The sequence below is a fragment of the Cotesia typhae genome, unplaced genomic scaffold, assembly GCF_013202065.1.
Source record: "Cotesia typhae breed Kobodo isofemale line unplaced genomic scaffold, CoteBio_Ctyphae scaffold_121, whole genome shotgun sequence".
NCBI classification, from domain to species: Eukaryota; Metazoa; Arthropoda; class Insecta; order Hymenoptera; family Braconidae; genus Cotesia; species Cotesia typhae.
In genome coordinates this window covers 1,227,788-1,243,692 of record NW_027423773.1, presented here as the reverse complement: position 1 = coordinate 1,243,692, position 15,905 = coordinate 1,227,788, and the positions used below count along the sequence as shown (strand labels likewise).

The following is a 15,905-nucleotide window of genomic DNA, read 5'->3' as shown; positions in this document are numbered from 1 at the left end:
TTTAATATTAATTGTTAATTATTATTAACAGTTATATATTTTCTTTATTCATCTAACAGGCAATTGTGAAATTTTTTTTTTTTAAGAAATTTATTTTTTTACCCCTGGGTTTTTTTTTTTTATTTACTCAAGTAAAAATAATTAATAAATTAATTCTATTATTTGCTAATATATGTGACTCACATAAAAAAAATTTTGTTTTGTTAATTATACAGAAGGTTGGTTAAAAAAAAATTTTTTTTAATTATTATTTTAAAAATTAATTTTTTCAACATTTAAAAATTTTTTTTTCGACAAAAAAAATTTTTTTTTCGCTTGATTTATAAAAATATTAATTTTTTTCTTTTTTAATTTTTCTGGGATATTTTTTATATGAAAAAAATATCGCTAAATGTAATTAATTATCACATATGGTCATATAAGATCAATTATCATATATGACCAATGATCATAAATTATCACATGTGATCAATAACTTTTTGTAATAATTAATTATCAATAATCAGATATGTACAAAAATTTTTCTTTCCAAAATAAAATTAATTTTTTAATTAATAAACCTCTAATATAGTATAATTTAATAACATGTGCACGTTTGTCGCTATAACATTAAACTATCATTACTCCAATGTGCACTAATAACAATTTTAGAATTTTTAATTTCTAACATTGTATAATATCTAAAATTAATGAATTTATATATCCTTTTAATTCAATTAAATTTTCAAATTTTTTTTTTTTTTCAAATAAAAATTACCCTGGTTTGATAATTATATTTATACTAAATGTATTATTAATAATTAACCTATTATTACTTAATAAATAGAAAATTAAAATGACAAGGCATGCGCAATTATCAGCCATCTTGTTAAGCAAGAGACGCCATTTTAATGTATAAAGAGTTATAATATTATTTCTTCTTTGATAGTGTTTTAATAATTATTTTTTATAAATAAATTCAATTTTTTTTTTTCAATTATATTTAACAAAAAAAAAAAAATTTTTTTTTTTTGATCATCTAACAATTTATCACATTAAAAATTGAAAGAAAAACAATTAACTTCTGTATAATTATAAAAAATTTTATGAATTAATATGAAATTTAATTAATATTAATAACAAAAATTTAATAAACTATCAAATAAAAAAATTTTTTTAATCTAATTATAATTATATACTATTAAAAATGAATTAATGATGAATATATTAAATATCTTATTAAATAAAAACTATAAAAAGCTCTATGGACGGAGAATAATTAGCTCAGTGACATCACAACAAATGGACATTAATGTGAATGATTTAATTGGCATTATTTTTAATTCTAATAATTTCTAATATATATATATATATATATATATATATATATATATATATATATATATTTATTTATATTTATATATTCCTCAATTTAATTATTGAAATTTTTTTTCAAAAATATTTATATATTTATTAACTCTTAAGTCATCATTGGTTATGTATAATTCTATTAGAATTGTGCCGCACCGTCTGTTGAAAAATTTTTTAAGTTTCACAATATTATTATTTTTGTTTTATAATTAATAAAATAAAAATTATTATTATTTAAATATTAATTTAAATTTAAATTAAGATTTTTTCTAAAGAAAAAATTACACACCAAAAGTTAAAACATTGACCAACAGAGAGCGCATGTCTCGGTAGTAATGCACAATTTTAATTAAATATAAATATGACAGTATTAGAATTATTTTTTTACTCAATTTTTATGATAGTTTTATGATCATATATGGTAATGTGACCAATGATCATATATGGTCATATATGATCAGTAATAAAATGTGGCCATATCTGATCGATGATCATGTGCGGTCACATATGACCAATGATCATACACGGTCATAAATGATCATATCTGATCAATGATCATATGTGATCATATATGATCAATGATAATTTGTGACCGTGATACGCGGTTTAACATTTTTGAAGAAATTAATTTAAAAATAATTTTTGCATTAAAAAAAATATTTTCTAAAAAATTCAACTAATTTTTTTTTTTATAAATAATTACAATTATACAAAAAAAAAAAAAAAAATAAAAAAATTTTAAAAATTGAGTTAAAAAAAATCCATTTCTGATCTATTGATCCAATAATTACAAATAACAATTAAAAAACTAAGAAGGCACAATTAGTTACTGATGACTTTTACTTAATAAATGCGAATTAAATTGATAAAGATTGCAACATTGTTCACCGCAAATATTACACTTCCAGGGGTTGCTGTCACTGTGGCAGCCTTTGTGTAAAAAATACAAGGTCTGATCGGGAAAGGTAATCCGACAATAAGTGCATTGGAGACCACTTGAACGAGGATCCGGCCTCGTTGAACTCGGTGGCTCCCGCAGATGCGATAAATTATTAATGTTACTTATATTTAATATATTCTCACTTGTGTTAACGCTACTGCTGCTGCTATTGTTATTATTATTACTATTATTATTGTTATTATTGTTGTTGTTATTGTTGGTGCTGTTGGTGGCGTTGGTAATAAGATTGTTAGAAGTGTTAGATAACTTACGTCTCAAATCGTCTCTCAGCAATGATTTTAACGGAGATACTTTTATCAAAGAGGGAAGTGGAAGATTGCTCGAGGTTGCTCCACTTTCATCCATCCCGTTGGTATTTGGTTCTTGTTTTATTGGGATCAGAGAAATTGAGGGTGTAATTGAGTCCTCTATCATGCTCCTGTTTTAATTAGAATTTTATTAATTAATTATTAATTAATAATTAATAATTTTTTATTAATTACCGGTGCATTGGTAACTGATGATGACTGCTGCTCGGTGCGTTGCTGTTACTGTCTGCGCTCTGAGGGCTGTTGGGAGAGTCGCCGTTCAGCGGAGCAGGACTCGAATTTCTTTGACCGGTCATCGTTTGCTCCGGGTAAGGAATTGAAATCTCCACGTGGGGTGTTAGAAAATGCATCGGCGGGGTTGCATTGTCCACCGAACGATTTCCGGTACTGTCTCCACTGTCTGATAATGGCGCAGATGGCATTGCTTCATTTGGTGAACAACTATTTAATAATGAACTTGAACTATTTGGTCCTGGATTATCTAAATCTATTCCATGTCTGTAAAATTAATTTTTTTAATTAATATTTAAATTAATTTTATAAATTGATAATAAATAAAATAAATATAATTATGATTAAATTACCTATTAAAAAAGTGTAACCTCAAGCATTTCATAGTTGCAGCGCGATAATTACAAAGCGGACATGATTTAACCATATCATGTTGACCAACATGTTCATTCTGAAAATGAGCGCGCATAGCAATTTGTCGCTGAAATCCGCGGTTGCAAATTGGACAATGGTAAGGCAATGTTTTAGAATGTGTTGTAAAATGTTCTGCTAAATGATCTTTGCGAAAAAATCGCTTTTGACAAACTCTACATTCATAAGGTTTTACTCCAGTATGACGCATCTATAAAAAAAAAATTAAATAATTATCATTAATAATAATAATAATAAATTTTTTTTTAATTAATAAAATGAATAAATTACCTTATGTCGACGCATATTAGCGCCATTTGAAAATTTCATGTTACATACATCGCATTCAAACATTTTTCTATGAGATCTGTGTCCACTAGAGTGTCCACTCTCATCATTATCAGCATCATGCTCATTAACTTCAATACTTTCGACACTTTCTACACCTTCTCCGCTAGCTAAACATTGCTCTTGATGGACTGAAAATGCTGCTTTGTTTAATGTTTCGTAATTATCACATCTATCACACCTTTAAAAAAAATTTTTTTAATTATTTATCAATTAGTACAATTTTATATTCAAAATATTTTTATTAAAAAAATTAATTTAAAATTACCTAAAAACAGGTACAACTCCATCACTGCTGTCATAATTAGTATTAAGTTGTGCTTCATTATCCCCGTCCTGCTCGTCATCTCTATTAGATCCAACTTCACCATTATCATTATTTATAACCGAGGATGAGTGAGAATCCACCTCATTTTCCCCATTATTCCCATCAATACCATCTGACATTATATACTTCAAAAATAATCTTCATCTATTAAATTCCTGAAACAGAACAATTTATTTATCACATAAATTTTACCAGTAACTATTATTTTTTAAACAATTTATCTATATATATTTTTTTAATAATTAATAATTAATATTTAATATTTTGAACTGACAATAATTTTTATCAATTTTTTCATTAATTAGAATTTATAATTATTATTTATTTATTTATGATTTTTTAATGTAGCAAAATTATTAAATAAAACAAATTATTATTATTATTATTATTATTATTATTATTATTTGTCACTAAAATTATTAAATATCTGTTAAAATAATTTTAATAAATTTTTTACTGACCTAAATAAATTGCCACATAACCTCTTTTCAATTCTCAAAACTTAAATCACTAAAAAATTTACAATACTGAAATTACCAGTCAGCTGTTAATTTCAAAAATTTTTATACTAAATCAATTATAATTAAAAAAATGCTTCTAAAAATTTTCACTTGTTATTTTTATTAATTTTCACATGTGGAATTTTTTAATTAAATTTTTTTTTTTATAATTTAATTGTTCAAAAATTTTTAATATCTGTCAACTTCAGTGTCATAAAATTTTTTATCATATTCTTCTTTAATTAAAAAAAAAAAAAAAAAAAAAAAAAAAAGGTAAATTTATAAAAAAAAAAATTCTACTCACTTTCTTGGTCTATTATTGTCAATCCATGTGACTAGATTTTCCTCTGTATTTATTTATCTGGTAAAAAAATATATAAATTAATTAGTATCAGCTGTTTTAATTTAATAAAAAAAAAATAATAATTAACTAAGAAGAAATAAAAATAGTGACAGTATGAAATTTTTATGATTTATTAGGGCAAGGTGCAATTGTTAAATTATTACCCAATACTATATATGTGTATATGTATATATATATATATATATGATTACGGCATAGAAACACCTGGTTAGTAAAACGCAATGCCAGAGTGCACTGCACTTTGTCCCAGTTTTTAATTTAATCCGTCACTTGTGACGTAGATTTTAATAATTTTATTTTTTTTTTAATTTAATAATATTATCACTGATTAATTTTTTAAAGAAAAATATTTTTATCACAATTACTCACAAAATGTCACTTTTAAATTTTGTTAAAAAAATAATAAATAAATTTATCCGTTGAATTATTAAAATTTCATTATATTTTTTGTAATTTGAAAATTATCCAAATTTAAAAAATAGTTGAGCAATTTTTTTTAATTAATTAAAACCTTTTTGTATTTTTTTTATTTAAATTTTGAGGTGGTTGTTTTTTCGACTTTTTATTAAAAAAAACACAAACTATTGTTTATTTTTTAGTTCCGAATTTCGCGGACAGGTGGAATTAATTTTCTAAGTGGTGGGGGGTGGAAATAATATTTTAATTTATGAAAATTAATTTAGCCGACATTTAAACTTTTTTTATAAATTTTTTTTATTAATAAAATTATTAAAAAAAAAAAAATTTAGGAAAAAATTGCACATGTAAAAAATTTGAAAAATTATACGTGCAATTTTATAAAAATATTTTTTTATTGCTAATTTAATTAATAAAAAATAAAAATTTAATTAATAATAATAATAATAATAATTTAATTAATAAAAAAGTATCTAAATGATTTAAAATTGACCCCATATTTTTTTACGTTTAAATTTTTCCGCCATTTTTGTCAGGGAAAAAATGGCGCGACTTTTCATTTCGCGACAAATTTGAAATTTAAAATAAAATCAAAAAGTTTTTTTTGCATTAAAATAAATTGTTATTAAATTTATATATTATTTTTTTTTTAATTTAGAATTTTTTATTTCAAATAAATTTATTTCTAACAATTATTATTATATACTAATTGTTTCAGTTATTAAATGTATTTTTTATCATTTTAGAATCAAGGTAAAAATGATTATTATTTTATTTGTATAAATTTTTTCCAAAAAACAATTTTTAACGACCCATTAACTTTTGTCGGTGTTAATGAATTTAATTTATCTGCGTAATTAACAATAAATTTTTTTAATTAAATTGTTTTTTGTTAAAAAAACTTGAAATATAATTCAACATACTTTTAAATATTTCTATAATTTTTTTCTAAAATTTAATTAAATAATTTGCTGAAGATTTATAAAATAATTTTTATAAAAATTAAGTAAGATTTTTTTCCAAAAACAAAATTCATTTTTTAAATAAAAATGTGCTTACAAATTATCAATTATAAATTTTTAAATCGAAAATTACTCATAAAAAAATAAAAAAATATTTTTTAGAAATAAATTTTATCAGAAAAAAAACTGACATATATTTTTTATCAATTTATGAGTTTTTTGCTTTTAATTAAAATTTAATTAAAAGTAGGTACGTAAAAAAACTGACCGCTTTTAATTATTAAGAAATAACAATTAATCAATGCCCTGAGGGCTTTTATTAATCACTTTGTTTTTTTCGACGAACATGTTTAACTAATCGGCAAAAAATTTTTTTCATTAGTTTAATCCCGGTTGTTACTAACGCATCAACTATGGCTTCGATTGCTTGGATAATTTTTGGGACAATATTAATTATAAATTCTGCGGCTTCTATTGTACAATGTAAAGCACATTTATTTTTTTTTTTTTAAATAAATATTAATTATAAAAAAAATTCTTAAAATTTCTTCAGTAATTTTTATAACAATTTAATTTTTTTCCAGACTGGCCAAGCAATAGAAAATGTTATTGCGTCTCCATTGCAAATATTTGCAGCCCAAATATACAATTTTTAGATTATTTTTGCAATCCGGTAAGAAAATTTTTAATTCTAAATTTTTTTAAAAATATTTTATGGATTATAATTTTTTGATTTTTGAATTTAGTATTCTCAAGCGTATTGCAGGGAAAATGAAATTCAATACTGCGATATTCCAGAAGGGACAATTAGCGAAACATGCGGGATGAAAAAAATGACGATGATGCACAAATTAACTGTCGGACAGGTTGAAGTTGGTGAATATCCCTGGCAAGTGGTCATTTTGAAGAAGAGACAATATGACACCGGTTATACGTACATCAGTACTGGTGTTTTAATTAATAAGAAACATGTTCTTACTGCGGTACATGAAATTGACTTAGTGGAGTAAGTTTTAATTATTTAATTGTTTTTTTTTTTTTTTTTTTTTTTACCGGCAATTTATTAAATAATTAATCAATTTATTTCTTCTTTATTATAAAATTTACAATTTTTTAAACATAATTAATTAAAGAAGAATTTTAAAATAGAAAAATAATTGTTTATTTCTTCTTTAGTATTTAATTTACAATTTTTTAAGCACAATTAATTAAAGAAGTAATTTTTAAATAAAAAAAAAATTTTCTATTTCTTCTTTACTATTCAAATTTTATTCTTCTTAACAATATTGATCAATGAAAAATTTGAAATAAAAAAAAAAAATTTGTCTATTTTTTGTTCGCTATTTAATTTACAATTTTTTCACAACAATTAATCAAACAATTGTCTATTTCTTCTCCAGTATTTAAATTTTACTCTTTTCAACAGTATTAATCAATAAAAAATTTTTTAAATAATTAAATATTTTCACCATTATTAATTAAAAAATTAATTTAAATAAAAAAATAATTATTTATTTCTTCTTTAATTTCCAGTATCTCTGATTTAATAATCCGTCTTGGAGAATGGGATCTGTTATCAAATGAAGAAATATGCAGCGAACAAGATTACCATCCAATAAAAATCATCAAGCACCCTGGGTACAACATCCACACATTGGAGAACAATATTGCATTGATAATATTGGATAGAATTGTTCCCTTGGCAACGAGCCCGCATATCAACACAGTTTGCGTGCATTCAGGACCTATTCAGCTCTTGCCATCACTCAGAAGATGCTGGGTTGCCGGGTGGGGTAGCAGCCAACCATTGGCACCAGCTACTAAGAGATTAAGAAATGTCAACATACCTATTGTGAACCGCACGGCTTGCCAGCAATCATTTCAAAAGATTCTAGGCAATAGTTACCAATTGCCAGAAAACATTTTGTGCGCCGGTGAAGGAAAAATGGACCCTTGCATAGTACTTTTTTTTTTATTTTAATTTCTTCTTTTATTCTTCTTTTATATTCTTCTATTTATTTTGTAATTTTAGATGGACGAAGGCGCTCCATTGGTTTGCCAATCAGTTTCAGGAGAAATGAATGTCGTAGGATTGGTTTCGGCTTCTACTGGATGTCAAAAAAATGTTCCAAGTCTTTTTACTGATGTCAGTAAATTTACTTCTTGGATTCATCAACAAGTTTTTGAACATTATTAATTATTCAATTGGATTTTAAATTTTTTGGAAGAATAAAATAAATTACAATTTTAATTATTATATTTTAATGTAACTTGAAATATAAATAAATAACATTTTGTTTCATTAAATAATGAATTTTGTTAAATTGCACTGTAGTTTTTTAAATATTAACTTTTTTGAAGATATAAGCTCAACCTGATGTTACACTCATCAAGAGCTTTCATTTGAGTACCCACATGGTATTTTTTATATATTTTATATATATATATAATATATATAAATATATAAAATATATAAAAAATCGATGTGGGTATTCAAATGAAAGGTCTCGATTGGTACAACATAAAAATGAGCTTATATCTTTAAAAATGTCATTATTTGACAAGATAAATGTCGTTTCTTAAATATTGACATTTTTCAAACAAAGGTAAGAAAAAATTTATTAAAAAAAAAAAATTAACAATATTTTAATAAAAAAATTAATTTTTTTTAATTTAAAAAAAAAAATTTTAATTAAAATTTTTAAATTGTTTTTTTTTTTTTAAATCTAAAAAAATTTATTATTTCTTCAGCTAAGATAAAAATTAATTTCTTCTTAAAATATTGTTGATTTATTTAAAAATAAATTTTTAAAAAGAAGAAATAAATAAAACCTTAATTTTTTGTCATTAATTTAATTTTATTAAAACGATTAAAAAAAAAGAATTCAATTAATTAAAAAATACATGAAGAAGACATACAAGTAATAATAAAAAAAAAGTCGAAATTTTATTAAATAATTCCTTTCTAAATAATAAATAAATTTAAAATTCAAATTTATTAATTTTTTCTTCTTCTTCCGGAGTCAAATCATTTTGAATACCAAACTTTGCCCTCAATTGCTCAGTAGTCATCTCTTCCATCTGATTAGCGACAGCTTTGCAAGCTGTTTCCATCAAGCGCTTAATATCGAGGTAATTAGCAGCCTTAATAACATTAAAGAGCATTGCATCGTCCATCTTGAAAAATTCAGTGTCCCATTCACACAAATTTGTAGTTATTTGTAAAATATTTGGATCACCTTCCTCGAACGGCGGGGCTTTTCTATAGTGTATGGCCCACTGGATTACTTTATCCAAAGTAACAGCGTTAATGACCGGCAGAGGAATTGGAACTTGTTCATCGCCGTCTTTTATTCCCAGGTTGTCTAACATTGTTTGAATTGTTGTTGAACACATTGCTACTTCTAACTCAACTACAAACACTACTCCGTCGTTACTTTGCAATTTTAAAGACTTCATTTTTTTATTTTATGCACAAATTTTTAGTTTAGAATTTTTTTTGAATAATTTATATAATTTGTAATTTATAATTAAAAAAAAAAAAAAGCGTCCGTTCGCTTCAAAATTTTGGATTAAAATGCGGCTGATAATTTCACTAAACTGCTATTAATAATAATGAGAATGCAAAAGTAATTTCTTCCTTGAAAAATTAATTTATGACAGTACTTTTAATACAATAGATTTTATTTTTAGATCTATTTATGGCTTCGTAAATATTTGCTTATAATTATGGACGTTTTTCCTTTTTCATGGGATTAAAACAAATTGTAGAATAAATAATTATGAAAATTAAGTTAGCCGACATTTCAAAATTTTTCAAAATTTTTATTTTGAAAAAATTTCACTTAAAAAATTTTTAAAAAATTGTCACATCTAAAATACTTGAAAAAATATCAGTGCAATTTTTTATAAATATATTTTCAGTTCTAATTTAATTAATAAAAAAAAAAAAAAATCAAAAATTTTTAGACGTCTGTTATTTTCAACTTTATAAATAATTAAATTAAATTAAATACGTTTTAATGAGAGAAAATTAATTTGAAGTATGTAAATTAATTTTCGATAAAAATCAAAATTATTAACGAAAATAATATTATTTTTTTTTTTTTTTTTTTTGGAAAAAATTAATTTGATATGGGAGAAAAATTTTTTTAATTCCTAATTTTTATTGTCCTAATAAATATTTAACTTACAAAAAATATTAATAAATTTCATAATTAGTCATGATTGTCATCTTAATTATTATAAAATTATTAAAAAATTAACAACTATTAGAAATTTGTTCATAAATCCATGGAATATAATTTTTAACATTAACATAAAGTCCAGGAATCGATTGTCCACAGCTAACACCACCAGCAACTAGACCAACAACTTCCCATTGACCATTTGGTCGTTCGCAGACAAGAGGAGCGCCTCCGTCACCCTGAAGAAATTTAAACAAATAATTTTTTTAATTATTTAAAATTTATTTAAGTCAATAAATAAATAAATTAATTAATTAATAAATCAAAAAATAATTAAATTAATAAATAAATAATTTTTCTACCGTGCAAGAATCCTTTCCCGGTTCGCCCCCAGCACAAATAAGACTGTTTTTGTCCAACTTAAAATTATGAGACAATCTCGTTGTTTTTAACCGCGCTTCGCATTCATTACTGTCGACAATGGGTACCTGAACTTCTTTCATCGATATCGAAAGTTTATGATGATAATAGGGCTCTTCACTCCATCCGGAGACCCAGCATCTCTTCTTGGCCTTGAGAGCTTCCACAGGCAAGCATGCAAAATTTATATGAGGGTTGTTTGCAAGAGGAACCGTAGTAGCGAGTTTTAATAGCGCTATATCATCCCCAATATTGCCGTCGAACTTCGGATGGATCATCTTGTATTGCACTCTGTAGTCAAATTGTCTGCAAATATCATTTCCATAGTCGCTGGTGTCTCCTATGCTAATTACTAACGAAGCTTGTCTGTAAGATTTATTTTTATTATTTTTATTTTTATGAAATATAAACTAATCCTTTTATCAGTGTATAAAAACTTACGGAATTGATGAAACTTTATGAGCAACAGTCAACACGTGATTACTCGTTATCAAGACTCCTGCACCGATTTTAGACTTTTTATTTTCTTGATAAATACTAACGAGCCATGGATATTCACCTAAGTTAGCTATCCCTTCGGGAAGAGATGTAGTAGTTAATTTTCTTAAACCACACACTTCATTAGTCATTCCAATACCAATGTCACAATACTTAGCTTGGTTTTCCGGGCATTTATCTGGACATTCCTAATAATAATAATCAATTTATTATTATTATTATTTTAAAAAATTTTAAATAGTCAAATGATAATAACAACAATCAATTTTTGATTTCTTCTTCTTTTTATTATTATTATTATTGTTAAAATTATTTATTTTTAAAATTGCTTACCTCATTTACTATCCGTAAATCAATAGAATCATCAAATTTACATAATTTACTCAAATTATCACAATAACAATTTAATAATCGGAGATTGCCAACTAGAATGAATATCCAATTATTAATTAATTCATTTTTTAACTTAAAAAAATTTTTTTTTTTACAAATCTTAACAATAATTAAAATTTTATAAAAAATAAAATCACAAATAAGGTAAAAGCCCCAATTATTGACAGAAACTTTTAATCAATAAATAATTCAAAGTATAAAAAAATATCACCTCTTTTTTCGTGTGTTACTCTAGTAAGATTTTGCAAAGTAAATCCACTTGTTGCTTTAACAATTATCAAAATTAAATAAACTAAAACAATCCCAATAATTTGCTTGAACATTTTTACAAAACTAAAATAGATCCGCGATGTTTATCATACTCTGGAGTAAACTTTGAATGAAGCAAAACTACTCTTCTCTGGATATTTATATGCATTATTGTCGAAATAAATGTAATAATTATTATTATTAACACCTCATGCGTGAACCATATAGTTAAAAAGTGGTCAATGCTTATAGCTTCACCCTCCAATTTTGAGGATTGATACAAAAAAAATAGATGAAAGTCACTGAGAAATTGAATTAAAAGTGAAAGCTGAGCATCCGAGTGTGTTAGAAAAAATATATGTCATTAGTATTTATAATAAATAATAAATCCTTTGGAAATTTTTTTAGTTTTTTGACAAATAAAATTTTTTATTAGATAATTGGTTTCCGGTTGTGTAAGATTAAATAATAAACTCCATTTATTATTTAATAGTTAAAAAAAATTTTTTTTTCATTTAATTATTGTGTCAGAAATTACAAGTAAAAAAATTAAAAAAATTAATCATCTCTTTAATTATTTTAATTTCATCAATTGTATTCAATTAATTATTTTAATTTTTGGAGAAAAAAATACATAATTAAATTTTATTAAAATTAATTAATACTTAATTTTTTTTTTTAATGCATAGATTAATTATTTCTATTGTTCATATTGTTAATTTTCAATTAAACATTATATTTTGGAAATTAATAATTTTTTTTTTTAAAGAAATCAAATTTTTTTAAATAATTTAAATTTAAAAAAATTTATTTATTTATTTTTTTTTTTTTTTTTTTTTTTTATTTAAAATTTATTTTTTTTTGTACTTTTTTAATTTCCGCAATGACTAATATATAATAAAAATAATTTATAGCGTTTTTCGGCACTTTCTCAAAGAAGATAAATATTTAATTTAATTTTTTTTTTTTTTATAATTATAAAGCAATACAAATAAAAATAATATCTATTGATGATACAAACCTTGATAAGATATCTTGACGATAACATCATTTCCGATGATTTAGATTACTTTGTAATTGAAGCCGTCAACTAATTTTCTTCAATCTCTAAATCGTCATTAATTTTTTTTACTGTTATTAATTTTTTTCTTAAGAAAAAAAAAAAAAATGAATTATGAGATTAAAATCGCAAAATTAGTGCTCGCAATAATTTTTATTATTAATTATATTGCAATTAACGTTAATGGTAAGTTTTTAAATTATGCTAAGTAAAAAAAATAAAATAAAAATTTATTTTCTGCAGGCTTAGAATGTTACGTATGTGAATCAAAATCAAGTTCAGTGGATTACTGTGTAAAAATCCACGACAAATTTAAAACCTACTGTCCAAAAAAATACTGCACACTTTTTCGCAAGGAGTTGCTAGACATTTACGACGGAAACAATCAGTTGAACTATTTAAATCGTTCGTGTTCCGATCGAAAAATGCTCCCAGAAGAAATAGTTTTGACTGAAAACCAAGTCAGAGTTTTTAATACCGATAATTTTAGAAGCAACAGTATTGTTGTTATTACAGATGAGTTCAAGTATTATTTTCAAAGTTGTGAAAGCGATCTTTGCAATAATGGCGACGGTATCGAGTCAGACAACGATCCCAAGTCAAGAGTACTTATTGTTCCGGGTATCGGTATTAATTCAACTTCTGGTTTATCTAGTTATAATTATTTTATTTTTATAACTTGTATTTTTACTTTAATTAATAAATTTATTATTTTTTCATAAAATTTTTGTCACAATAATTTATTATCTTAAATTATTTTAACGAGAAAAAAATTAATTTCAATGAAAAAAATAATTTTTACACTTTTAATTCAAGTTATTTATTTTTCTTCAGTGTAAAAAATTATTCTACTTAAAGAATACTTATTAATTATTATTATTTTTTTAAATATTTATTAATATTGAAAAGTTCAATTTAAATTTTTTCGAAAAAGCGCGAAAAAATGTTTAAAATTTCCCGCGCCACATTTGTTATGCGCAGTAAAAAATAAACATCAGCTGACGATGTTTATCATTATTTAAACATGGCGTTTATTATTTTCGGTCAATCGTTCACTGGTTATTAACATACGTCATACTTATTACGTCTTTTTGTGTTAATAATTTGCGTCTTTACATCAAACGTTTTTGTATTTTAATATTGATATATTTAATAAACAAATCGGTAAGTATCAATTTTTCATTCATTTTTTTTTTTTTTTTTTTTTTAAATTAAAAATACACAATTATTGTCATAGAATAATTCTAAATTACATTTTCAATTTATGTTGCAGTAAATATCAACGAAAATAAACAATGGAGACTGCACAAAAATCAGAACAGCATGATGAATGGAAAAATAGAGTAATTTAATTTTTATTATTATTATTAATATTGTTGTGATTATTATTATTTAAAAAATTTTAAACTCAAATAACAATAACAATAATAATAATAATAATAATGATTTTTTTTTTTTTTTTTTTTAATTATTTAATCATTATAATTATAAAATTATAAAATTCTTGTTAATTTTAATATAATAATTATTATTTTTATTAAAAATAATTTTTTTTTTATCCATAGTCTTTTTTGGGACCATTACCACAAAGTTTTTTACGATTAGAAGACACATTGAATCCTCAGCATCAACAAGAAGCCGCTGATAGACAAGCTGCATTAGCTTTGCAACAATTACAAGGCGGTGTTGTACCAACAATGGATCCAAGAGTTGGAAGACTTAGTATTACTATCGTACAAGTAATTATTTTCATTAATTTACTTGAAATAAAAATTAAAAAAAAATCAATAATTCTAAACATGTCATTTGATGAAGCCTTACAAACTTCCGTGTGCTAAAAAAAAATTATTAAATTCATTTGTGATCAATAATTTACCTGCTTCTACTATTCATAATAATTAATTTTTTTTTTTTTTTTTTTTTCTAATAGGCGAAATTAGTCAAAAATTATGGAATGACAAGAATGGATCCCTATGTACGTTTGAGAGTCGGACATTCAATTTATGAAACCCAAACTGCCTCTAACGGAGGAAAAAATCCTCATTGGAATAAAGTTATACAATGGTATAATAAATAATTTATTTTTTAATTTAATTTTCTATTAATTAATTAAATAAAAATTAAACTTGCAGTTGGATACCTCCAGGAGTAAATCAAATTTACGTTGAAATTTATGACGAGTGCTCGTTTACAATGGACGAATTAATTGCCTGGGGACATATTGAAATACCTGCATCTGTGTTACAACGTGGAGAGACACACGAAGATTGGTATATGTTGAGCGGTAAACAAGGCGATAATCAAGAGGGCATGATTAATCTTGTCTTCAGTTATTCGGTAATATATTTTTTATTTTTAATTCTTAATTTTTTAATTTTATTGCTCGTGCAGGAAAAATAATTTTTGTAAGTCGTCTAAAAATATTTTAAATTTCAGAATAAAGCAGGTCCGTATTTAAATGGACCTCCAGTAGTTATGGTACCATCAGCAACGTCTAATTTGATGTTTGGAATGCCTGGATACGCTCCAGTTAATGTTTACACTGCACCACCAGCTGCTCCAATTGCACCTATTCCAAGTTCTTTGCCACATGCTGAAGAAGAACTTAAACAGGTTATTATTTTTATTATTATTGTTATTGATATTTAATAATTAAAAAATTTATAATTATTTTTAGATTGCCGAAATGTTTCCAAACATGGACAAAGAAGTAATAAAATCAGTCTACGACGCCAACAATGGAAAAAAAGACGTAACTATCAACTCACTGCTACAAATGACAGAGTAATTTTAATTATCATTTCATATCGGCTAAAAAAAAATATATATATATATATATATATATATATATATATATATATATATATATATATATATATATATATATATATATATATATATATATATATTTATATTTA

At 23.6% G+C, this 15,905-nt stretch overlaps 4 protein-coding genes, 1 long non-coding RNA gene and 1 pseudogene across 7 annotated transcripts; 3 read left to right on the top strand and 3 right to left on the bottom strand.

Moving 5' to 3' along the window:
* On the bottom strand, positions 1 to 5,350 carry LOC141533575 (uncharacterized). Of its 3 annotated transcripts, none has more exons than XM_074252516.1 (7): positions 5,171 to 5,350; positions 4,742 to 4,798; positions 3,878 to 4,092; positions 3,553 to 3,790; positions 3,204 to 3,472; positions 2,794 to 3,117; positions 1 to 2,729 (listed from the first exon to the last, which is right to left on the bottom strand). In XM_074252516.1, the coding sequence occupies exons 3-7, from the start codon at positions 4,054 to 4,056 to the stop codon at positions 2,177 to 2,179; spliced, it is 1,563 nt and encodes a 520-aa protein (XP_074108617.1). In that variant the 5' UTR covers positions 4,057 to 4,092; positions 4,742 to 4,798; positions 5,171 to 5,350; the 3' UTR covers positions 1 to 2,176. The 3 variants fall into 3 exon arrangements, with proteins under 3 accessions (XP_074108617.1, XP_074108618.1, XP_074108620.1); XM_074252517.1 differs by lacking the exon at positions 5,171 to 5,350 and adding an exon at positions 4,945 to 5,128; XM_074252519.1 differs by lacking the exon at positions 5,171 to 5,350 and adding an exon at positions 5,006 to 5,060.
* Positions 5,351 to 6,597: 1,247 nt separating this feature from the next.
* Positions 6,598 to 8,718, top strand: LOC141533740 (inactive CLIP domain-containing serine protease A3-like). Its single transcript, XM_074252767.1, has 5 exons — positions 6,598 to 6,663; positions 6,765 to 6,853; positions 6,927 to 7,186; positions 7,714 to 8,140; positions 8,213 to 8,718. Exons 3-5 carry the CDS (start codon positions 7,005 to 7,007, stop codon positions 8,375 to 8,377), a joined length of 774 nt encoding a protein of 257 aa, XP_074108868.1. The 5' UTR covers positions 6,598 to 6,663; positions 6,765 to 6,853; positions 6,927 to 7,004; the 3' UTR covers positions 8,378 to 8,718.
* Positions 8,719 to 8,733: 15 nt separating this feature from the next.
* On the bottom strand, positions 8,734 to 9,639 carry LOC141533860 (S-phase kinase-associated protein 1 pseudogene; annotated as a pseudogene).
* Positions 9,640 to 10,326: 687 nt separating this feature from the next.
* On the bottom strand, positions 10,327 to 12,001 carry LOC141533859 (inactive CLIP domain-containing serine protease A3-like). The gene is made up of 5 exons (XM_074252951.1): positions 11,890 to 12,001; positions 11,619 to 11,710; positions 11,229 to 11,473; positions 10,730 to 11,153; positions 10,327 to 10,606 (listed from the first exon to the last, which is right to left on the bottom strand). Exons 1-5 carry the CDS (start codon positions 11,999 to 12,001, stop codon positions 10,442 to 10,444), a joined length of 1,038 nt encoding a protein of 345 aa, XP_074109052.1. The 3' UTR covers positions 10,327 to 10,441.
* Positions 12,002 to 12,967: 966 nt separating this feature from the next.
* LOC141533641 (uncharacterized) lies at positions 12,968 to 13,712 on the top strand. The gene is made up of 2 exons (XR_012480322.1): positions 12,968 to 13,173; positions 13,231 to 13,712. It is a non-coding gene; the product is annotated as an uncharacterized LOC141533641 (long non-coding RNA).
* A 289-nt stretch (positions 13,713 to 14,001) lies between these two features.
* Positions 14,002 to 15,822, top strand: LOC141533787 (toll-interacting protein). The gene is made up of 7 exons (XM_074252841.1): positions 14,002 to 14,151; positions 14,261 to 14,330; positions 14,553 to 14,726; positions 14,918 to 15,051; positions 15,120 to 15,324; positions 15,424 to 15,600; positions 15,665 to 15,822. Exons 2-7 carry the CDS (start codon positions 14,283 to 14,285, stop codon positions 15,773 to 15,775), a joined length of 849 nt encoding a protein of 282 aa, XP_074108942.1. The 5' UTR covers positions 14,002 to 14,151; positions 14,261 to 14,282; the 3' UTR covers positions 15,776 to 15,822.
* The last annotated feature ends 83 nt before the right edge of the window (positions 15,823 to 15,905 follow it).